The 25689-nt window shown below is 41.4% G+C and overlaps 1 protein-coding gene across 2 annotated transcripts in view; it reads right to left on the bottom strand.

Annotated features, from left to right (window-relative positions):
• arhgap20 (Rho GTPase activating protein 20) overlaps positions 1-25383 on the bottom strand; it is a 54032-nt gene extending 28649 nt beyond the window's left edge. The window contains exons 1-2 of one of the 2 annotated variants that reach the window (XM_053440414.1): positions 24973-25383; positions 94-179 (exon numbers count right to left, since the gene is read on the bottom strand). In XM_053440414.1, the coding sequence (XP_053296389.1) occupies positions 94-179; positions 24973-25089 (203 nt within the window). In that variant the 5' untranslated portion in view covers positions 25090-25383. Of the gene's footprint in view, positions 1-93; positions 180-3061; positions 3376-24972 lie in introns of those variants that run through there. The other variant, XM_053440415.1, reaches the window with a different exon arrangement.
• Positions 25384-25689: the final 306 nt, after the last annotated feature.

Below are 25689 nucleotides of genomic sequence, written 5' to 3'. Positions count from 1 at the left end.
CGTGCGTGCGTGCGTGTGTGTGTGTGTGTGCGTGTGTGTGTGTGTGTGTGTGCGTGTGTGTGTGTGTGTGTGTGTGTGTGTGTGAGCTCATACCTGGACGTGCTTCTCGATCTGGTAAGTGCTTTGCTGATGACCAGCGAAGGAGCCGACTGTCGTCTTTGGGCCAAGGTCTTCATCTTCTATGCAGTCAGAGAGAGAGGGGGGAGGTTCAATGCAAGCACCGACTGAACGTGATGGTTAGCTCCATTTGTGCATCCCATGATCAATTATATTCTGTATGGTGGTTATTGAGAAGGAGGCCAAAAGGAAATGTAGCGCACACAGCCAGCACGGCTTAAAGCTTGCAGGAAATACAGGCAGACAGGGAAATTGAAAAAAAAAACATAACGTGTGTGTGTGTCTGTTTGTCTAAGGAGTTTGCTAAAGAAAAAGAGAAGTGACAGCAGCAAAGAGGAAAAAGAAGAAGTGAGTAAAAGATGGTTCAGAAAAGTTGGTGAAGGACAGGGGGGGGGGGGGGGGGAGTGAAGCAAAGGAACACGTCGTCTCACGGTGTTGCACAATGTTTACGATCCCTCGTATATTCTCCCTGTAACATGATGAATTACGTGCAGCCTCAAGTATGACAGTCATCTTCGTGGCAACCACAGCCATTCCACTTAAGGCTGATCTATTTACAACATTCCAAAAGCATCTGAGACATAAACACCCCAAAAAGTATATGGTATGGAAACAGTTAGAAATTCTACTAGTACGGATATGAAAAAAGTCTCATTGTGTGGAGTAACATTCCCCTTCAATAGAAATGTTATAATGGCCAAAGTCACCACACCAAAGGAGGAGGAAGAGGTCATGTTTGAGGTTGGTTTTAGGACTTCATTACTTTCATGTAAGAAACTGTCTCAGCTGATTCTGCAGAGTCAGATTTACCACATGCTTTTTTGCCATTCTCCCATATTTATGCATTGCATCTATGTGAAGGGGCAATTTGGGCTTCAGTATACTGGCCAAACACTTCGACATGCACAAAGGGAAAGAATCGATCCCCGACCTTCTTCAGAGGATGACCGCTCTAACTTTTGAGCCACAGTCGCCCAATTCTTCCCATTCTACCAATTCTACGACTTGTGGGGTATTCTGACCTTAGTTGCATAATGTGGACATGTTTACATTTTAATCGGATTATAACGTCACGCTCTGCAACGGTCTGACGTCATCATCAGACTATGCCCTGTAACATGTAAACAGGAATATGAATGGAATATTCTACAAGCAACTACTCTTATCGGATATAACATATTATGATTAAGGTCAATAGTCAGTATGTCAGATCATTGCTGTACATGTAAGTCCTGAATTCTCAGAGTATGATTGCACACAAATCAAGGAGTAATCCTTAACTGTGAGCACTAACTTAAAGAAAACAACAATGTTTTCATATCAGTTAACAACACAGAGATACCATCTATACATGTAGCTTTCATACATGTCAAGAAGCCTCAACATCTGGACAGAAAGATGTGAAGAAAACAACATCCTAGCCCAGGGACGCATGTGGAAACTTCACACTTTACGTGACGATGAAGCGCGGCTCCAGTTACTCTGGAAGTGGCCCGCTGACAGCCCTTTATTCACAACTTCCCAAAGCTGAGCCGAGCGCAGAAACTTTCCAAACCACGGCCGAGTGCAGCGGGCCGGGAAAGTGGTGAAATACTTCGGAAAACATTAAGTCTCCTCATATAAAAACGCGGCCATGCACATCCTGTGTTGGAGGTGAAGAAATCAGACAATAACACAGGAACGGTCCTTGGAGCTACTGACTGTAGCTGTTGTAAAGGAACTATAAACCGTCACTCTTTGGTTTGGTTAACCTGAAGCAAAACTGGTAAAGTTATTACATCATTAAAACCCAATTAACAGGGACATAAAGTCTACATATCTATATATAATTTGACAAATAAACTAATGGCGAGACAATGAGCATTATTTCAAGGAACAAAGGTCAGCTTTGATATTAAGAATATTAATATACATATTTAAATAAGACTCCTAATTTGGACAATGGCTGACTTGGTATTTTATTTATATTTTTCTTACAGCAGTTTGGCAGATATGAGTTCTACATATCCTTCTGAGATGCTGCAGAAAAAATACTCTTAAACCTTTATTTTAACATGCACTGGAGGGGGGCGCTGTTTACTACAAATTCACACATCAGCTCTTCAATCAGAGTCAGTGACCAAAAACTGGTGGGGGAACTAGAGTAACTGCAGCTTAGTTAAACCACGGTCAGAGGTGATAATTCATGTGTTAAAACGAGGAGTTTAATTCTGTTGTTTAAAGAGGAGCATAACTTTGGAGAGGCCAGAAATGCTGATCATTCCATTGAGTATCTGATTGACAAATCCTCACCATCAGCTCGCTATCCTGATCTGCTGTTTGGTTTCTCTTCAGCTCAGCGAGATACACGTTTATTTGAGATAAAAACAACGACTAACAATAGACAATCCAGTGGATATGAGTGTTTCTGTTGGTTAAAAAGGTGTTTCAATGACAGAACATTTTGATATCACTATAAATATCACAATGTAGGAGGATTTTACGCATTTAAATCAAAACCGAATTTTCCCAAATTGAGAAATCAAAATCACTAAATAAATGAAAGGTGCTTAATCGTGGTTTAAATGTTCATTTGAAACTAATCTGATGAATCCTTTAATTAAAACAGCTATGATCACCAACGACTTAATCATTATCCAGTCAAAAAAACTGACCTGGTGTGAAGCAGAACCAACAACTGCAGACCAGTGAGAAAAAGGGAACTTCAGTAGTCCAGCATTAAAATATGGAAATAAGTAATGAACAAGTCAGACATTTTACGCAGAAATCCTCCATAGTTAGTCTTGAACTCACTTAAAACATACACTCTATTGTGAGGGTACTGTAGTGTCAGATTTGAATCTAACAATGTATCTCTATTGAAAGCTCCTTGAGTCTCTGCGCGTAAATACGCACAGGACGCCCTGTGTCCACTGCTCCATCAGCAGAGAAGCGCTGCTGTTACCTTTTTGTTTTCAGTGGGCGCCTTGCACTCTCCGGTCAGAGAGTCGGACCTGTTCTGTCCCATGGTCCCCTGCTGCGGTGACATGGTTTCCATCAAGGCTGTACACATCCACGGAGCCGAGCGCACCGACGGTATATTCCCATGATACGAGCGTAAATAAGTCCAACGTTTATCCGGTGAAGAGCAGAGAGCGAGTCCGAGGAGAGCTCATGATGCCGGGGAGCAAGATGATGAACCTCCGAGAGATTAACCTCCGCAGTGTGTGCGCGTGTGTGTCTGTGTGTGAGCCTGGTGTGAGCGCAGTTTGTTCTCAGTCTGAGGTTGTAAAGTCAGAGGAAGTGAATCAGCCGACCACTGCTCTACCTTGTCAAAATAAAACAGGCTTGAATGAAAAACCCACCCAGTATAAAACATTGTAATTTGTTGTTCTTGATCACCAAACTGTGCCTTGTTTTTATAATTTGATATACATATGCCAATAAAGATAAATACAGGCTGAAAGGGCAGATGCTAGTTAGCTCCACCGAGGGAGCTATGTTTTCACCACTTTCCATTTGTTTGATGGTTGGTTGGTTTTTTTTGTAAGTATGATTATGGAAAAAACAATGGAACAGCTTTCTACAAAACTTGAAGAAGAAATTATGCATTATGGGTCAGGGAAGCACACCATTTTGGAGCACTGGCTATATCTTATAAATAGTTAATTTGAGTGTAAATGAGCATCTGGTTGCAATAGAATAAGTTCTATTATACATTGCAGGAATAAGGTATTCATCCTGCAAATGTGCTTTAATGGGTTCACAACAGGACATTAAAGATAGACAGGTAATAAATATATCTGTGATTGAATAAAGAACTAAGATACAAGGAGCCTGACAGATCATGAAAAGATAAAACATCCAGACTGATTCAGTATGTGAATTATTTCTTAATGGGGGAGTTCCAAAGATTAAAAGAAAAAGAAAAAAAACAAGGAAATTATATATATAATTATATCAAAATCTATCTGTGTAATGTGCTAATGTAATGCACCATGTTTATAAATCTTTACTTCTTTTTTATTATGCTCTTTCGTGCACTTCCACTTTATAAATCACAAATCTTAAGTTGCAATGTGAAGAAAAAAATGTTTTGATTGCAGCAAAAAAAAAAAGGCTTAATGAAGGATTCTTCTGTTTAATTTCATGTTATTGTGTGAATGGATATTCTTCATTAGTTTATTTGTTCTTTTATTTTGAAAGCAGAACTTCCTTTTCCTTATTGCCTCACAAATATGAACGCTTGCTCTGGTTTAACTCTTGATCCTCACTGTGTTTACCTACAAGTGTGTGTGTGTGTGTGTGTGTGTGTTTTCATTTGAAGCACCCATCATGTTTTCTGCTTGTCTGGCAGTCAGCACCACAGAGAGGCCAACTGTTCTCGTACGACAGGAAAGCAGTTTCCACAGGGTCCAGGTTTAAGAATGTTCTGCCAGCGCCAAGAATAACATGAGTGATGAGGTGGAATGTCAGAGCAGACAGCCACAGCGGGACACGTTTGACACATTTGCCTTTTCACTGTAGCTACAGTACACCTCACTGTAGGTTAACTTCCCCCGAGCGGCTGGAGGTGTTTACTTTCAAAGGACTGAAGGTGATCAGAACGCACACACCCCTGTTAAAGCTGAATGGATTTGATTGGTTTTAAGTAATATAGAGAAACCTGTACTTATCAGTAACCGTGAAAGGAGGCATTTTTTTGGCCTTCTTTTATTCGGTTTGATCCTTTTAATTTGTGTTATTACTTCGAAAATGTTTACTTGCTTTAATGTTTAGAAAACCTGTCACTCTGCTCATATTGTTCATTGCTGCAGCTCCTATTTTCAGTCGCTGTCTGAAACCCTCGGCTTTTAGCTCCTGTCTCTTTAAGGCCCATCTTTATAAAGCTCCTCCTCTCAAATCCATTGTGATTGGTCAACCGCTTCAAATGCATGTAGGACGTTTGCATCTGGCTTTGTTAGGGGGCGTGTCTAACTAGCCAATAGTATTGAGTTATGCTAAATATGAACCTGTAGGGACACGGACAAACATTTGGAAAAAAATATTTGCATTGTTTTTTGATCTTCTGTCACGCTGGCTGGGCTTTCTACTTGATTTGTTACACTGCCCGGGTCTGTTATCCGGGAAAACATAGGCCTTGAGTAGGGTTTGGACACAAAAAACAGAATACCTGTTGTGTTCAGAGTGGATTTGATTAGTTTTCTCTTTAGCTCGGACGGAAAACTGGAGCTTGAGCCACACTCCGATGTGTCTGACAGCTAAAAGCCAAAACATGAGGCATCAAGCTGACAGAATTGTTTTGCACGGCAGATCTTTGTAGACCATTGTGTTGTCTCCACAAATACAAAGGTATGCACCAATTGTTCTGTCTTATCTGTCCAATGAAAAGTGGCCTGCATGCGATGATTAGAACATTGATAGTGTTCCCCTTTGATCATGTCGCAAGACGCATGAAAAAACCGCCGGGGGAACACCGCCGGCTTCTGTCTTTAGGTCTCTCGATGAGCAGGAATCCACATTCCTTCCCTCTGCAGCTAAATCATCCTTTCATCAAGGGCCCAGTTTGGTCAAGTCACATTTGTTTTTTAACTTAAAACAAATAGTGTTTTAAACCTTCCCTAGTTTTAGGGGTGAAATGACGGCTTTAGTTTCCTGCTGTTTTCAGGAGTCTTCTGGATTTAAAGGAAAAAATATAAATCAAGGGTGTGTCAGAAATGTGGTTGGAAACGCCGCTGGTTGACCACGACTGTCACTGTACTGCACTGTTTTGTTTCTGCTGCCTCAGTGTTCCACTCTGTCACCGGGCTGCGACAATAGAAAATAAAAAGCGTGTTTGGGTTTATTATTGCTTGTAACTTCCAGTATCCATGGCAGAAAACAACACTTTTCTCTGTGATAACTTTAAAGCGCTCTTAAACCCACCTCGCCATCTGAAACTCCAGGATTGAGCCGACTGACTGCAGGTCGGGGGAGAAATAGGAATCCTAATCTGCACTATACTGATATTCTCCTCTCCGAAGGAAAGACAGAGAATCCATATGTGTCCTTGCAAATATCATCTGACATTTTCTTTGAAGTGTGGCTGAGAGGGAATGTCTCCGTCACGCCCAGGGAGTCAGGCTATTGAAAACCTGAAGCCGAGGAGAGTATTGACTTGGACGGCAAACAGTCGATCCCAGAGAAAGAGAAAATGAGCTGGACAGAGTCCAGAGCTCGGACGGGAGGCTTTATTCTCGTCTGTGCAGGGTTCAGGTGTTGGGTTTGCACTTGCACTGTAAACACATGCACAAATGCAGCTTCACATACAAAACGTAGCTGAATATGCATTTAAGGACAGCACCTCTACCTATTCTGAAAATAAACACGCGTGATGAGGAGGTTTAGCGGGGGGGTGGATGGATGGAAGGATCCAGGGGATTGATGTGTGACAGATGACAGAAATGTTTCAGGCAGACAGGGAGTTGCTGTGACCCAAAAACAGCATCCGTTTCCCTGGAAGAGACACCTCCATCACCGCAGCCAACGCCACCGCCGCTGCTTTAAGAAGCCAGACTTCCACGTCAACTGCCAAAAATAAAGACCCACTGTTTCCCTTTTTTCTTGAACAGCATAATTCAGAGGTTTCTGGGCGACAAACGTTTGAGGTATGGCTGAGCAAATTGTGGAAAACAAAATAATGTGTGGGTGGGAAATATGTTTTGGGCATTTCTGTAGTTTCTGGTCATTCCGAGTGTTTTTTTTAGAAAGCAATATGCAGATTTAAAACAGTTGAAAAACTCTGATAATGCAGGTCTATCCGTTTATACATCCATCCTTTATCTCTACTACTTTAGTTAATCCATCTTTATCACAAAAAAATAACATTGCACAAAAACAAATTCGGTTTTTTGAGAATAACGTTGTATTCAAAAGGAGCGCCGCCAGAACAAAGTGTTCTCATGGTGTGTTTACTCCTCAGGGATTTACGATGCAGCCTTTAAAGCCTCTGAGGCAAAACACCAGGGTTAGTTACAGAGAACGAGAAGGCGGAAATTTCGGCATCACTCTCCCTTCACAGTCAGCGCGTCTATGTCTCTTTGGGTTTGTCTAAACATTGCGGCTTGAGGAGGCCATGCACGATCGGGGCCGCCGAGACGTGTGGGGGGAGACAGACGATGGAGGCCTGGGAGAACCAGACTGAAACAAAGCCTGTGGTGAGAGGGAGTGACTCAGGTGGAGGAGAGGGAGGAAAGACATTTAAAGAAACATTGTGGAGAAACGGAAAATGGAAATTGTGGGCTCGCTTGCCGCCGGCTCGAACTGACCTGACTGAAAAGCAGCTGGTGTACTGGTCAGTTTGTGTCAGCTGTCATCGAGTCAGCTTCTCAAAATGTAATCACTTATTTTCAGTTTCTATAAATAACTTTCTCATCTGTATTTTCTTGGTGTTGCTTGAAAGAGGAGCTGAACGTGTGTCCGACCAAATACTGATATATGAGATTTCTTTACGTGATGTCCTAAACCCAGCCCATCTCAGAGGGACAGCCGATCACTCAGTCGGTCAGACGAAGAGACACTGAGACAGAAATCAGAAACAGACGGTCTAAGTCTGGCTGTTACATCTGCTATCTCGTCACACACACACACACACACACACACACACACACACACATACACACAGACCCCCCCCCCCTTCCTTCCAGACCCTCTAACCCTGTTAATCTGATTACCTCAGTCTCCCCACAGAGTTAAAGATGCTATTGACACACTGCAGCATGCACGTTTGCTGTTTTTGTTGTTGTGACTGTATCATCCTGATGTCACAGCGTCACATTTTGTTTCTGTAAGATGCACCGTCCCCTTCCCTCCAACCTCTGGTGAAGCAGTGGTTTGTGAAATAGGAAAAATACACAAAAGGTCTGAAATATAAATCTTCCAAAGGTTCACATCACAGTAACAGTATTTAAGTTCATAAATTACGGCTGTTAATATACACTGCATATAGCTATTGGTACATGCTCTCATGTTTTTTTTAACCTTTGTGCCGTTTGGCCACTCTAGCGCCTCATATATTCACACGGAAAAATAGTTTTTAGAACATTTGTCATAGGAAGATGTTGGATTGGGTGGTGCAGTGGGTGACACCCTCACCTCACTTCAAGGGGGCTCTTGTTTGGAGTCCCAATTTGACCCTGTTTCGAAATGGGCTTTGTTCTCTGGCTTCCTCCCTCAGTGGAGACGCTAAATTGACCATGAGTGACAGTGAATTGTTTTCTCCATTTATATGTTGGCCCTCAGATACTTAATGTCGTTTGTTACAAGTGGTAAATATAATGGTCCATTTTTGAAAGACTTGAGGAAAGTGTTTGTAGGTTTTCTTAATTTGAAAGAATGGTCAACTGTTGGTCGCCATAGTCCCCACTGTTGATAAGGTAGGAATGTGTGTGTGAGTGTGTAAGAGACAGAAGTCATGTGGAGGATGCAGGAGGACAGGTTAAGTCGTGACCTCGGGGCTGATACACAACTGTTTTGGTTTCAGTCGAGAGGTCGTGCTGGTGTCAGCAGCAGGTTCGACCGAACAGGGTTTCTGTGTGAGAGCGGCAGGGGTCCATCCGCGGTGAGAGTCCAGGTTGTGAGCACGGGAGTTTGATTCCCAGAGCGAAAAGAGTGAATGAGCTTTGAAGGTGGATACGGGGAAATAGTTTAATCTGTCCTTGGTCTCTGAGAGAAAGTGTTGGACTCTCTCGATGTATTTGTTGTATTTTTATCACTTTCTTTAACATCTTTCACTCACTCACACATTTTATTTAATTTGTTGTGTTTATATATGTAACCTGTTTTTGATTCATATATGTTCATCTCATATATCTGGTGACGATACATATTTGTCATGCAAGTTTGATTTTAAATTTTGAAGCACATAAGTCAAATGTAAACAAACATGACTTGACTGTTTTCTTCTGCCACTACATTCCCCCAAAAGCCAAATGTGAGGAAAAGGTTTAATTGGCTTCTTTTCTCTCTTCTAAAAGCAAGTAATTCAAGGAATGTATATGAATGAGATCTCTAACATCTTAACTGATGCTATCTGTCATGTTGGAGGAAATCCATTATCTCAAATTGATGTTTTTCCTCTGTACCAATGCATAAAGTAGTATTGTTCTTATAAAGTGAGATAACTAATGCATTGAACATGTCTTACAACCACTTTATAAACTATATCGTCGTTGCTGGATATTTTAATATTAGATATTTAAAAAATGACACAAAAACATTTAAAAACTTCCCTGAATCTCATCTGAGCTTTTGCAAAAATATATTAGTCAATTTGATATCAATTAGGTCTTAGCTTCATTAATCCTCCTCACACTTATCCAGCTGCCTTTCTGCAAGTATCTACTGGAGTTACAGGTCTTCAGTCCTCACACATCCAAACAACTACTCCTTCTAATTTATCATTTCCACAAACAGGAATGAGTCAGTTCTGACCTCCATAAACCTCAATCCAACAATTTAGCAGATCTCTGCAGCAGTGCAGTTGTCAATAAGCAACGCCAGAATTAAGAGAGAGCAACGAGCTTCAGATTTGGTTCAAAAAGATCTAATGCTGGTGGATTTTCTCTCTTAAATGATAGACGTAGAAACTTTTGCTGCCTCAGAATTATTGATGTAATCACAGTGGATCATGAGGATCTGCCAGGAAATGTTGTTTGGCTCAGATTCTGACTGATGTTTGGATACTTCTTCATCCAAACCGCAAAAAGTCACGCCAGCAACAAAAAGTTTATTCTAGGTATCTTCAGGTAACACTGGAGCTAAAAAAAAAAGAAGAATATTCAGAGGTTAACTTTAAAACTTCTGAGCGTAAAAAGCACAGACGCAAACAAAGACTGTTTATTTTAGCACAAATGAGTCACTGAAAAGAACTTGATCAAAGGAGAGTCAGTGAATTTAAATAATTCTATTTGCATTGACAAAGCTGTCCGGTTTCTTAGCACGAGACTGAGCTGTCACTGAGTGCTCAAGGTTTCTGAAACAGTCTGACCTTTGTGCAGTAGATCATTTATCTGGATTTAGTTAGAGACGAAGTGCAGCAGCTCGTTCGTGCATCTTATTGTGTCCTGACGTCTCCCTAAAAGCTTTGAAGGATGATGAATGGGCTGCAGATGAAATGATCAATTCTTCCAGACAAAGGTGTGTGAGGAGTTTTGTGGTTTCAGCCTTTAACGTATATATGAGAATTCACTTTTCTTGGATTTAACTCTGACTTAAACAAAATAAGCTATTTGGAGATTTCGATGCATAAATTAGGGTTATGCTATGTAAATTTCCACATTAAAATCAAACAGATATTTTTTATTTTAATCACTATTATATATTTTGTTCAGTTATGCACAAACATGATCTAAGGTGTCCTAAGCAATTTGCAAAACTAAGAGAAATCTGTGATATTTTAATCAATGTTACAAAGTTTAAATCAACATCATATATCCCCTCTGAACATTAGAATATATTTACAGGGTGAAGGATTTCAGTCATAAATTATCAGAGAAACGTTCAGCCGCAGCTCGGCTGACAGCCCCTGCAGGACGTCTGCCAAACTGCACCAGTAAAACTCAGACGTAGGAGGAGACCCCTGCAGATAATTGGGCTCCTCTTAATCACCTCCTAAAGGATTAACACTGAGGGAATCCTACCCGGGACAAGATGTAAAACAACAACTCCCATGATGCCAGGCTACTTCAAAACGTCACCAAACTCCGTCTTCTGTTATTGTTTTGATTGAAAGACTCTCAGCACTAGGAAATTGCATATTGCATGTTCAAATAATTTACCAAACAAACTCAGCCCCTTGCTAACAGCCAGCCAAGGTAATCATGTCGCCAACCAGATGAGGCCATTTGATACATGTTCACATTCATTCCATCAGCTAAATCCTCTGAGGGGCTTTAAACCCCTGACCTCATCAGACCTGGCAGCGACAATCTGACAGCTTGACAAGGTGAAGCAAAGAATTGCAATGGTTAGAAAACAGTGTTCAGGATCATAGCTTTTTTACTGATGCCTTTAATGTGATGTCACTGATTTCTGTGGCGTTGCTGATACTTGCAATGCTACAATTTGAAACATTTCCCCATTTAGCCATGCTGGCTGTTGCTGTTCACATAAATCAGCACCCACAATGCTTTTACAAAATAAATCATATTCAGCGTGTTTATCTCGAGAACCTTTTCACTTATTGGCTTGACACATTTGGTGCGATTTGAAGGCATGATAGGTTCAATATTAATAAACTTTGGATAAACAGGCAACCAGCTGAGGCTGGGACTCATCAACTAAAATGATGTTCTCGATCACAACAGCAGCTCCTTCACAACGACATCGACTGATTTTCCGGTTCGGGGTTTAGGCTACGGAGTCAATCGTCACCAAACTTTGAATAAACAGTTGAAAAATTGTTTTTGCAGCAGCGGTGATGTAAAGTCAGGGTTCTGTGGACCAAGTCCTTCAGCATTACTACAAATCACTTCTACAGTTTCAGAAATATATTTTTGAATGATTGATTGATACTTTTACCATGCATATTGTGCCTAAACAGACAAAACATTGAGAAAAAAAATCACCAAAAAATAAAGAAAGCTGCAGCAAGTGTTACCAGAGGCCAAGCAAACAGCCCATTGCAGTAATCTGAAATTCACTCAAACATCAGCTCTGTTCAAACAGTTTTTTCTAACTCTTTCCCTATGATTAATCACTTTTCTCTTCTGCACTGTTGTCTCCTTTTATTAAATTTGAGGGCCGTTTGTTACTGCACTGACACTTTTGACTTGAGGCATCGCGTTCAGACATTTTTGTAGGTTGCCTCACGGACTTGAGGGGGAGAGAGAGGAGGAAGAAAGGAATAGAGAGGGAGGGTCACAAGTGATTCTTGACAGCAGTTGTTATGTCTCTCACTTTCTGCAGGAGGAGTCGGACAGGCAGCAGAAAGAGAAGAGCTAATGAGGAATGTTTAGAGGGGAAGATAAGCAGCCTTAACCATTTACCACTTGTTGTGTGAGCGAGTGTGTGTGTGTGTTTGTGTGTGTGTGTGTGTGTGTGTGAGGGACGTCCATCTGCCTTTATCTGTGTGCATGTGGGTGCATGTGTGTGTGAGCATGTCAGTCAGCGCTTAGACTCATAGGGTCCGCCGGGAGCTGTGTGTGAGCCACTATCACTTCCAGCGGCCTGTTATCGGCCCACCAGTGGTTGATGGTCAAGAGTTCAAAGCATGCATTCCACCACGGAAGGTCGGGAACGTTAGAGGATGTTGACCTTGGGATACAAATTTAATCTGATTATATTTTTCAAATTTTATGATTCTAGCATTAATCTAAGTGTTACACTAGAATGAGCCTCTTGTGCCAGGATGATGAACACAGCACGCTTTCAGTGATGAAGAGGTCAAAGGTCAGCGCTGGTGAGAGGAGTCTGGCCTGAACATGAAGCAGAGCTCATGTGACATGATGTGTAACATAAAGCAGACCACACAGAATATGTCATTTTTTTCTATTACAATGAATGAATATTTACAATAAAAATATAACTTATTCCAGGCACACTGAATTGTGTTCAAGGGAGCAGCTCAGTAAAGTAGAAGTTTGACAGCACTTCGTCCTGCAGCGGCTCCACTAGCCCCCCCCCCCCCCCCAAGGCATGGTCTGGATTTTATTAAAATGCAAGGATGCATATGTGTGCTCATGTGTTTGTGTGTGGGTATGTGTTCATCTCAGTGACACAAGACATGGCAGGTCCCAGCTCTGCAGTGCCAGAAATAAACCAGGGACTGGAACAGATTTGCAATGTTTAACTTTTTTCCATTTTCTGGCTGCAAATAATCCACTTTCATTTAAGAAAACTCACACATACACAAACTGTTCACACAAATACACATCGTTGTTGACGCAAAACCCAATAATTACATACTGACACACTCACGATCACAAAAATGTGTCAGTCGTGCACGGAAACACACTCGCCCTATGTTTCCAGGGAACGCCTGTTGCTATTTTTAATACATGCCGTAGAAGCACTGCAGAGCCATGGGTGTTGTAATTCATTCTCGCTGCACATTCTGTCATGTGCCCTTTAAAAATAAAACAGAAGAGAAACGTGCAGCAGCAGCAGCAGCAGCCGAGACCCGACTGCAGATAACAGGACTTTTGGCCTGATGCCTTGAAACACAACCGTCCTGCTGTGTCAACATCTGTGTGCACGTTTGCATGTGTGATGGGCTGCTGTCTCATACATCATCCTCCTCATTCTCTGTACTCACACTGGAAATGCTCCCATCTGAGAGAGTGGAGGTCTTGTGTAAAGTGAAAGGTCCAGGAAATGAGATCCTGGAGTTTTTTTCTTTTTCCAGGAATGATAACCGGGGTTTAGCATGTGTGCGTCTATCTCCTGATGCAAATATGACTGACATAACCATATTCTCCAAATTATATATACACCACGATGATGAAAAAAGATATACACTTGTTTCTTTTAAGTATTTTCAATGGTCAAAGAACAGTTTCTTAATGTGACACAATGCTTTTAGACAGACCAGGGTGCAGAATGTGTGTGATTTGCATGTGGTTTAATCACACATGGAAGGAGGAGGGGAGGAGAGCCCCTCATTCTTTGACGAGGCTCCCCCGCCTCAAACCAACCATAATAACCAGACAAGTCTTCACAGCGGTGGCCGTTTCTCTTACATGTAGTAATTACCTCAGATCAGAGCTAAAAATGAGCTACACGCTCCCCCCATGAAACCACGACCTTGTAAACTATGCTGAAAAACCAGACAATCAAACTGTTCTATATGGTTTGCAATGTGTTATTTTCCACCTCAAAGAAAGTGGGTGGTTCTTGGTTTCAATGCCGGTGAAGTGGCTCTGTAATCTTATTTTTTCATTCAAATCTTTTATGATCGATAAACGCTACAATAAAATGAAGCTGCACCAAATTGCACAGACACATAGACGTAGACAGACATGGCTGTTTTTTTTTTTAAATCAAGATCTGTGAAAATCAGCAAAAATGTACAAAAATAAATATTTCGCAGACCCAACTCCTGATTCAGGTCCAACCAGGAAGCGAATCAATTTTGAATCAAGTCCTATTCTGCCAAGAACTTTAATTGAAATCTGTTGAAACAAACCAAAGGCGAGGGGCGAAGACAAAACATTTAATGGGGAGTTAATATCTTTGTGAAAAGCAATGTTTAAGAAGTTCAAAAGACAAAATATAAGTAGGTCCGAGTCCCATCCTTTCATAAAAAATCTGTTTGGTAGTGGTTCCCTACTCTGCAGAGGTAATAACAACAAAATTAGATTATCGGACATTTGCTTATGTCACTGTTCTGTTTTTAGATATTCAAGTCCTGAGCATCATGGAACCATAAGAAACAGTTGACATCAGAATGGAGGGTTTAGCTGAAGCTGCTCCTCAGTTGGATGTTGTTGCTCACTGAAGGAAAACGTTCTCCTGAGGCCGAAGCTGCATTATTTATACCAGCACTGTCAGTGTTCTCCTGGGTGGAGAAGTTTTGCTGAGCTGCCTTAAAAAAAAATGTTTGGCTCACGTCATTTCTCATCTGGTGAACTTTGAGCTGCAGAATTGGAAAAGCCTCATAGTGACAGACACAGCAGTTAGAAGAAGTCACATGATTTACTGCACATCTCTGCTCACCAGGGGCCAAAGAGACTCTGACACTGCCAGTAAACGTCCGGCTACAGGCAGAGACTGAGGGTTTGCACATGTGCAGTCAGGGTAAATGGTCCATAGGTGCAATTTTCTCTTTTAGTCTGTGAGGGTGAAACTGTTGCTGTCCACGTAGACTCAAGGTAACATCTTCATTTGCAGCTTTTTCAAAGGAGACGTTAGTTTTTCCAGTCTTGCTTTCCTCTAGTATGTTATACAGGATTATTTGTGAATGTAAAAGTTCAATATAATCATTTTACTCACTGAGATTTTGGAGCGTGACAAATGAAATAAGTCTGATTGAGCAAGAAACAGGCAGCTTGTTTTCCCCACTGTCTCGTCCACCATGAACACACCGCATTTACAGAATGTGTAGCACTTTGTTTTTAATGGGTGGCGTCATTTTCTTTCTCCATTCAACCCTGGCACCTATCACTGTTCATTCTAACCATCCACAGTTCCTCTGCTTTTGTTTGCTTGAGTAAAAGCCTGAGATGTAAAATGCATCACTTCCTTTGCACCAGAGGAATTTTTCCCAGGAAGGAGTGTCCAGGCAGTCAGTGTTTGGGAGAGAAAATTAAAAGGCTTCAGTCAGCATTGTGGTATTTCACTCAGTCATGAAGAGAAGGAATTTGTCAGTATATGAAAAGTAGATTTAAAGTTTTACATCTGTGTTGTTTTGAATCATATCCTCCCATTTTGTTGGGAGGTTTATAATGCGGGAAATTAGTTTCCTTGTGACTCGACACCACTCCCGAAAATCGGGTGACAATGGCCTCCAGCAGTCGTAGTAATTATGACGAGAGTAAACGTAGGAAGTCAGGGAACAGTGGAGAGAAGAAAGGAGGAGGCTCATATCCCATCTCAAACCGATAGTTGGAATTCTCTCTTGTAACAGTAGCTGTTCCCTGTGTTTATTATTGTAAGTTTGACATTGAAGGTCTGACCTAAAAAAACTTAACTCCAACTATGAGTTTGTGTGTGTGTGTGTGTGTGTGTGTGTGTGTGTGTGTGTGTGTGTGTGTGTTCGTGTGTGCGTGTGTATGTTTGTGTGTGTGTGTTAACATCATGTTGCCATAGCTCAGAATCAGCTACTGTCGAGAAGAAAAAGTGGCATCACATAAAGAGGCCTGGGTTAAAAAATAACCCAGCTGCTATAGATAAATTTGGTTTGTCATTCTCCCCATTTCATGATCTCTCTCTGTCTTTCTGACTTTTTCTCTCCATCCTTCTTTCTCCTCAAACAGCCCTTCAGCTCCCTCAGTTATCATGTGGTTATCACAATCTTCCACATCTGAAAAACCTTATCAGCTGCAAAGCACTCTGCAAGATAAACTTCACTCTGGTCCTGTTAATTCGGTGAACAGAGCAACATGTGATTTGTAATTGTTAATGCATTAGGGATTTTGACAAAGTTTGTATTTTAATTATGAGGTGTGGAAAATGCAATGATATCATTTCTTTGTATATGCAGCTGTTGACAATATAGATGATGGAGCATTGAGTAATATTACAATGTTTATGTTATCAAACTATAGCAAAAAAAAGATAAGAAAAGAAAAGATAAGACACTAACATTGTTACCATGAGGGCAGCTCTGACAGAAATGAAAACGAAAGCTGGAGATAATCTCCTAAATGGTTCATTGCAACGTAGGCAGACAAAATTTCTGAAAAGAGGGATAATATCCTCTTTTAGTTAATTCATTGGATTGGTAATTGTTGATTTCAATTCAGAATTTGTTATAAAATGTCAACATGATTCCAATTTCCCTGCAGCTGATGCACTTTACAGCCTTTCACATGATACTGAGTGCACAATGAGGATTTATGTCATTGTGGTTGATCTGGACAAATGTGAGAGTGAAAAAACAACAGGCACAGTTCACACAATTTCCCCTGAGCATAAAAAAAGCATAAAACATTAATCTATTTATACCCGCTTGTCTTCTCCACAGCTACATTGCAGCACATCTCTTGTACCATCAGTGTTCGAAGCCTCTCAGTCAGCAGAACAATTAACCACACCATTTATCTTCAGCAACAGGATGGAAGAATCAAACACATCTCATATTAGCAGCCAATGTGTCTCCACAGCCTTGAGGTTCGGTGACATTTAATGAGAACAGAAGATAAAGAGATGTTATCTGTCCCAGCGAGACAAAGATTGGAGGCAGGCCTTTGGTGTTATAAAACCAATATGAGAAACAGGAAGATGAATATAATATCAGACAATGTGTAATGTTCACATACACACTAATTTGCAGTGAGCAATTTTAGATTGATATTCCAGATGTGAGTGACAGGGACAAAAGGAGAGAGCGATTATTACCTCTGCCCAAGAGCTTTTGTTTTTATTTACAGTTTTTTTGTTGGGAGTATTACTCAAAAGCTACTGGATTTGCATTACCTGTTGAGGCGTCCTGCATGAAACAAGGAAAAACTCATGAAATCCTGTAATGGATGTGGATAAATGAGTCATTAATAGTTTTTCGGGTTAATTGATTAATTGAGTTAGTGGGAAATGAGAAGAGAGAGTGAGTAAGACATTCAGCAAAGGGCCAGGTCGCTGGTGAGAGTTGACACAAGCCTCCGTTCATGGGGCACCCCCTCCACCAGGTGAGCTGGCAGGTGGCCAACATGTACCCCTTGTACTTTTTTTTATTATAGAACACATATTTTGAGAAATAGCAGTCAATTTTATTTGCTATGAGTATTTCCACTTTAACAATGTGGTAAACAAATGGCTGTCTGAAAAAAAATCTGACTAAGACAGCCTAAGTTTGTGATGTCACAAACAAATACACCAATCCTGTTAACCTAAAGCAATATAATGTATTCATCACCTTTAATAAACACTGGAGCAATAACACAGTCAATGGTTTCCCATGTAGCAAATTAGTTTTGGCCCACAATCCACACATCCTATGTATGTCCCACATCTGACCTACATGTAAACCATAACAATACCACAAGTGAGCAAAAGGTACCAAAAGTTGTCTGTATTTCTCTTGTGCCATTTGGGTCAAAAATCACCATTTACCACATGACCCACTTTAGACTCACATCCATTTTGGTCCGGCCACAAGACGATGAGAAGGACTGCATCATGGCCTGAAAAGACCCACATCCGTATGCTAACTATGTGGATGGTGAAATCTGCAAAGCACTCAGCACATTGGCCAGGTGATCATTACAAAACTATCGATGATTTAAAAGGGAAATACAGCTCTAGGCCAACGATCGATAACAGTTTTCCAACACCGAACACTGCACATCAGCCACAGTCAGAACCAAGCAGACACTAGATTTGTGCAGCTGATTCTTTTGTAAATGTAACAAATCTGTCCAGTTTGTAATCCTAACATGTTAACGTTTCTTACTCCAGAGAAAAACTTGAAATATCAAAATCCACAATAAAAATTGTATCCCCATCCAATTTCCACTTTCTCTTGGCTTCTGATGCAGTCCTACCCCTAGATTTCCTTTACCAGGTAATGTCCATCTCTTACTGATGAATCACACCCTCAATTTTGTTTTATTTCTCCTTTTTCTATGTGCTTCTCTGTTTACACAGCACACTAGTAACTGCTTCCTTGTAATGAGATCAGGCTACACTCTTTTCAGACTGTATACGTGTTTGTCTGCAAACTGCATGGATGAAAATAGACACAACATGTTTTTACACTAGGTCAACCAAATAATCGCCAAACTTAATGACCAGATTACTTCACAGATGGTTTAGAAGTACACGCACTCACAGTCGCCTATCTCCTCCAAAGATCTGAAAACACTGTGCTCAGAGCTACCAGTCTCTCTCTCTCTCTGAAGATCAACTGCTGATAGTTTTGCGCAGCTGCAATGGAAACACATGAGGTGAAGTTGTTTGGCTACAGGTTCACGCTCCTACGTCACAAATCCATGGCTTGTTTACAAGTTACAGTCATGTAACACATGGCAGTTACTGCGATGGAGCAGGTGATCCCATCAAATTCAAGCAGTGTGGGTTAAGGGGGTATCAGTCTATGTTGGTCAGGCAGTGTTCAAACATGCAGCAGCAGAGGGAGCTACTTATCTCACTGAAGTTCAAAAAATGTATCGGAGAGGTGCCAACTTCTGCCAGATGCCATCTCATCAAAACCTTTATCCTTTTTTCTCCTTGTTTCCTATCCTACATTCCTTCCATTTCCAATCCTTACATCCCTCTTAACGACTCAACTTTTCTCTACCTCTCTCTGTCAGTTTACCCTGATCCCCATTTTCCCTCACCTCTCATCCTGCTCTCTAACCTGGGAATGCCGGGTCACTGGGACCTAATCCCTCCCTTTTACAGCTGGCCTAATACCTCCTGCCGCCACCCTGATGCCTCGGACTTCACAACCTGCCGTATTATGACAACCATCTGTAGCTGAAGAGACATAATGAAGCCTGACGTTGAATCCCTTGCTCCTGTTTTCTTTGGAGAAGCAAAGCTCTGATGGTTATATGTAAGAAGGCCTAATTTTAAGGTAAAATGACCACCCATGAAGTGGAAACTGAAAGACAGTCCAGGGGAAAACTCTTGATGGTTTACTGGTAAATGCCAGTTATGCAGCTTTTTTTAAGGGCAAGTCAAGCAAATTGTTCAAGTCAAGTCACATGTCTTGTCGAAACGGGTACTTATATCCCAGTCTTCTAGGCAGGCAAATCCAGGTCAATAGTTTTGATCATTTGAACAATATATTCAAAAGTTGTTAGGGGTTAAATATGATGTGATTCAGTTCTGGAGTAATTTGGAATAAAATATGTATTTTCATTTTCCACTTTCATATATATTTTTGATATTTTTTCAAAGTTCAAGATCCAAACTTGAACTTGAACTTTCAATTTTTCTTTCAACTGATCAAACTAATGGCCCGACTCTGGCTCCATAGTCCTCCCAAATTAAATGGGATCAAGTACAGTTCTAAGTCTTGGAAAAGCAAGTCATAAAACATGACGTGCACATTGCACGGTCTTTATGAAAAAACAAAGCCATAGCCCTCTGCCCATGAAGGCTGAAATGCCTGTATCTTCGTTTTTTTAAGCTAGCCGGGTTACAATCATCAATACAACTGAACTGTGGCACTGAGATTCGTGAGATAAGTCTTTGGTGGGATTCCCCTTCAAACAAGGACACACTGAGGAGATATCCCCGAAGGATTCTTTCTCATACACACACACACACACTGTACATTCATTAAATCAGTGACGTTAAAACAATCATATACCTTCATATAGCATGATTGTTAACCCTGTGAACCCGCATACAGATGCACACATAGCTACATACACAGGCACCATACATGTCTAAATACATATACAGTGTAAGAGCCTTGCTTGATTTGTTATGACTCAGGGGCAGTAATGACATCCCTGGAAGAGTCAGGAGATAACTTTAATGATTTGCTGAACTTCTGAACTCTCACTGTGAGTGTATGAATCTGTGTGTGTGAACATGTGCATGGCTATATACTAGCTGATATAGCATCAGACACTGGGCAGTGTTGAATACACACAGGCCGTCATTCTTTCCACACACACTGACCTCTGAGTCACTTCTTCATGGTTTGTCTGCCCAAATATGTTGATGGTTTGAAGTTAGTGAGAAAATCTATTCATAGATCATGATCGTAATAGCAGATCCTGTAGCTTGCTGGCTGATTGTGATAGTTCAGTCAGGCAAATTACATACAAACATTTATTGCAGCAGTTAAACAGGATTATTGTTTGGGGTCTAGGCTCCAACTTAATCACTCCCCCATATGATTACAGAGGAATGATGGGAGTGATCAGCAAATACTTTTAACCCCTCGTTGGAGACTACAGGTGGATGCTGGGGTGGTGGACGGGCTGAAGCAACTGGTGGCAATACTGCAGCAGCAGTGCAAGGAAAGGGGATGATGGAAACATTTTCTCTGCTTAAATAGACCACCTGATAAGGTGGGTTTGTATTATAGATGGTTGTGACGAGTGAGGTATGTCACATGATGTATGATTGGAGCAGCGCAGCTCGAGTTGGCTGCCTGAACTAGATCACAGGCCTTGCTCCATTTATGGAGGATCCTGTAACTAGTTGATAGTGGTGGTGGACCATGATCAAGGGGGCAGCTGATTGTTGATCCTTATTGTAGTGGCTGATGAACTTGGACTATGATTACAACAAGACTGCTTGTCATACAATATGTCTCCTCAGATACTCGATCATTACTGACAATAATCCATCAATTCATTTACTTTTCATTATGCTACAAACTGTACACATATCAGATCAGACTGTTACACTAGTGTCCAAAGACTTTATAACTTCAGCTGCTTTTCCCCGAAGGAACTTTCCCCAGGAACCAGAAAAGTTTGCTGTTTGTTTCCATATCTGGGGAAATATTCCCACTCAACAAAAAGTCCCTGGCCAGGTAGTAGTAAATAGGAACATTTTAGGTAGGGACTGTAGTACAGTACATTCCTGATTGCATGTTTGCTCCAGTGGCTTATTTCGAAAGCTCAATCTAAATCGTAAAATCGGTTATTAACTTCAGGCGCAGCATTTGGAATTTTTCAAATACACGTTCATACAAGTGCAATGATCCCATTTGTAAAGCAATAAACTTAAAGTAGTGTTGCTCAATCGATCGTTTCGTCATGATTTAGTTTTCTGCATTACTGCTCCCTGGTGGACTGGAGTGGAACAGCTTGTACGTCAGCAGGCTACTTTCCTAAATCTGAAGTGGAAACACAGGCAAACAAGGCCTTGCAGGAACCTTTCAGTTATTTGATATTTAATACATTGTACTACATGTATTTTTACAATGTTGTTGTTTCAGGGGGGTGAACAGTACCAAAGCAGCCTGTTTTTTTTTTTAAAGAGCCAGCAGCAGTTTCACTCCAGACAAAGGCAGCATTCCTCTGAGTCTGTCGAGTCTGTGGGCCACCTCACGTGAAGCCACCTGACTTCCTGCTGTACACACACACTCACATTTACACCTCTCTAACTCCATAAATCCCAGTTTGACCATGTGTGTCTAAGTAGTATTCAAAGATATTGAATAATGAGCACAAAAGAAGACTGTAGTTTTAAAAAATAAGGTCTAATGAAAAGACCATCACATGACCTTGTTCAGACTCTCAGTGGTTTCATTTAGAAAAATGCAAACCATTCATCATTTGTCATGTTCAGCATTGACTCAGGTTGAGACGCAGTCATGAAAAACATCTAAATGTGATTATGAAAACAGAGACACTCAGTGTTTCTTCCTGCAGGAATTCAGGTTGACAAATTTGGACGGCTGCCTCGCCGCTCTCTGAGCCGTCACAGTGTCATTTAGCTGCTGTCAGAGTTGATCGCGAACAGACCTTTTTCACAAGCAGCTGAGCTCGAGACAGTATCTGTTTCCCCCGCCTGCCGAAACATGCCCCAACACCACATCAGGTAACACTGTGTTGTGATCATCAACGGTCAACAATAAACAGCTTCAGCTGCGTATCACATAATGAAAACTTTCAAAAATGTTTTCAGTCAACTATCCGATTCTCTGCATATAGAATACTTGTAATTTACAACAACAACACCTGTTCCGTTTCTACAGGAGACACACTCATCTGATGGCTAGTAAACTCTGTCTTTACAGTAAGCTCTGTCTTCTCTGTCTTGTATGGCAAGCCACTGTGGACCAAATTACCAAAGGCAAAATATTTTGTGTAAGATGTCCATCCTGAGCGTTTTCATTCACAAGAAATCACTGTCCATGCAACCATTCATGTACACTGGGCAGGTGTGTGCTGGTAAATCATAGTCTGTGTATAAAGATGGACTACATGACAGCTCCCATAAGCAAAGCGTCTTGATTGCCTCCCTAAGCCTCGATGTGGTATAGTTCACCAACCTCGCCTCCTCCATGTTAGCAGATTACATTACATTACATTACATTTCATTTAGCTGACGCTTTTATCCAAAGCGACTTACAATAAGTGCATTAAACCCCGAGGGTACAGACCCAGAACAACAAGAATCAAGAAAGTACAATTTCTTCAAAATAAAGCAAAACTACAAAGTGCTATAAGTAAGTGCCATTTAAGTGCTACTAAAAGTGTTAGTTTCAAAGAGTTGTTAGTGTTTTTTTGTGTTTTTTTTGTTTTTTTTTATTCAAGGTAAAGTTGGAAGAGGTGTGTTTTTAGTTTTCGGCGGAAGATGTGTAGACTTTCAGATGTCCGGATGTCGATGGGGAGCTCATTCCACCATCTAGGAGCCAGGACAGCAAACAGTCGTGATTTTGATAAGTGTTTAGCTTGCAGTGAGGGAGCAACGAGCCGATTAGCCGAAGCAGAGCGGAGTGAACGAGCTGGGGTGTAACGTTTGACCATGTCCTGGATGTAGACTGGACCTGATCCGTTCACAGCATGGTACGCAATTACTAGTGTTTTGAACCGGATGCGAGCGGCCACTGGTAACCAGGGAGCGGAGGAGCGGAGTAGTGTGATGGTTCATAGACCGAACTAAGAAGTAAAAGTACGGGTCAAAAGTATTTTTTAAGTCGTTTTCATCACACTGATGTATGATTAGGTGTTCATGTTTCCCGTAAGTTTGGTTTTAATTAGGTATTTGATAACATAAAGGTAATAATAAAATAAATATCCTCAGGACACATCACCACCGCCCCGACCCCTGGTCACTACTGCACCTACTCTGGCTCCAAATCACGCTATCGGCACAAGATGGCAGTGTTCTTTGGAAGCATGTTTTGACTATTCCTAGATAGGGGGGGGGGGAAGAGGGGACGCGTCGTCCATCTTTATTTACAGTCCAAACAGGGAGCAGGTTGTCTAACCCTTGGTGATAGTTACAGAAAACACACAACTCCCTCATCTTTCCAAACATCTACAATTCAGCCCGTTTTACCACAACGCAGCCCTGGAGATTTCAATCTGAAATGGGGCCAGTGGCCTTTCAAAACTTTTTGATCTAAGCGGCCCAAAATCAGGAATAATGTGGACAGCATGAAAAGCTAACATGCCAATATTGATGTGTTATAAATCTAAAACGCAGTAGTGCGGATGTAGAAGGTCTTTGCACATGGAAAGTCCTTTCTCAGCAGGAACATAGAAGAGTAAATAAAATGGTTTGATGTTGAACAAAGGCCTTAGCTTTACACCTCAGATCCCTCCAACATCCTAAATAATGCCGCATGGACACTAAACATTTGTTCTTCAAAAAGTTTGGTACTGTTGCAAGGCTTTGAGGTCATTAACCCAGAGTGTAGCTGAGAAATAAACTCCCACAAGGTTCAGCTTTTCTGAAGCAGTTTTAGAATCTGGCTGCATGACCCAGACCCTCCTCGAACAGCTCAGCTCTTTCCAATCACATACAAATCTCTTCAGGTCTGCCGGCTTTAACCGAGCCACAGAGAAGTGGTTGCAACAACAGTTCAACTTATCCCTCTAAATGTCATAGACATTATGTGCAGTTTATTGAATTGTGGAGATTTGTATCAGCATCAAAACACACAAAGACTCAGGTTATGAAAGAAAGCTTAAGCACACATTTTTTACTTTTTTTCAACCTGGGCTCCAATTATACTGTGAACCTTTTTTTTCTCTCTTTTATTACGTCTATTTTGAAAAAGCATTGTGTAAATAAGTGTTACTTGGTTATTCACTTTCCTGCTGTGAACAATTAGGGCTGGGGAACAATTAAACATTATCTTACATCAGTGAGAACAAGTAGACTTTATATTGCTTTATGAAAATTGTGTTGGTCAGAAAATGTGGTCAGTGTTTCATTTCTTATTAGTTTTGATTAACTTGATATACAAGTTCAGTGCATCAAAAATATTCACTGTGAGCAGCATTAACTATTCCCACTGGACTTCTGTTATTTTTCAACAGCTTCTTCATTCATTTCTAGGATTCAGAACTAGACGGTGGGATGCTTCAGGCTATTTCTCCGCTCTGAGATGCAACAAGTGTGAAAACACATTCTTGGTGTGCTCCTGTGAAGAGATCTGTGAAATTCCAGAATATTCTCCCACTTCCCGCACAAAAATAAAACATTTTACAGTCAGGTGTGTGTCTTACATCTCTCATATTCCACAGATCATAAGTAGAAAACCTCCTTCTCAATTTCAAAAATAGCAACAATAAAAAATTTAAGACAACTTACTCTGAATGTGTAAAACTCCTCGCAGCTCCCAGCCCTGCTCATGGCAATGTCCCTTTGCTCGTCCTCCATCCCCACTAACATCTCCAGGTCTGAAAACCTCCTTCCTCCTGCCGGCATCGTGCAGGACTCCGAGTGTATGAGTCAGACGTCTGTGCTGACAACTGTTGACATCAGATAATCTTGATTTGACACTTTGGCCCGTTGGATTTCAGTGCATGCTTTAGATCCAGTGTTTCTCCTCTTCTTCCTGTGGAGGTCTCAGGTTCAGGAACCTCTTCCTTCACACCTGATGCTCTGTGGATGCATCAGGCCAAGAAGTTTAATTCAGACAGAGAAAATTTTATCCATGAACAAGTCAGAAACCACAGATTGCCTCGCGGTCTCTGTACTCTCTGTCCCCCTGCTCCTGCCTGTCTGACTGGCAGGGTGTTTGGTCCTGGCCAAGCGGTCATCCCCCCCCCCCCCCTCCCTCTCCCCCCCAGTCAGTCTACGCCCGGACAAACCCGTCTGGTCCCATTGGCCAGTCAGGTGGAAGGGGGGAAAACAGGGGGAGGGGCTGAGGAGAAAAGAGGAGGAGGGGGTTAGGTGGAAGGGGGGAATAAACGAATTGGGTGTTTATGAGGAAGGCTGGCAGCATCCTCCAAACTGTCACAGAAGGGGTGGGAGGCAGTGGTGCTCAGTGAGATCAACAGTGAGGGAAAGAGAGGGGGAGAACTT

Source organism: Pleuronectes platessa, chromosome 14 (genome assembly GCF_947347685.1).
Source record: "Pleuronectes platessa chromosome 14, fPlePla1.1, whole genome shotgun sequence".
Lineage (NCBI taxonomy): Eukaryota > Metazoa > Chordata > Actinopteri > Pleuronectiformes > Pleuronectidae > Pleuronectes > Pleuronectes platessa.
Note: the sequence above shows the minus strand (reverse complement) of the source record. Positions and strands in the feature narration are given on the sequence as shown.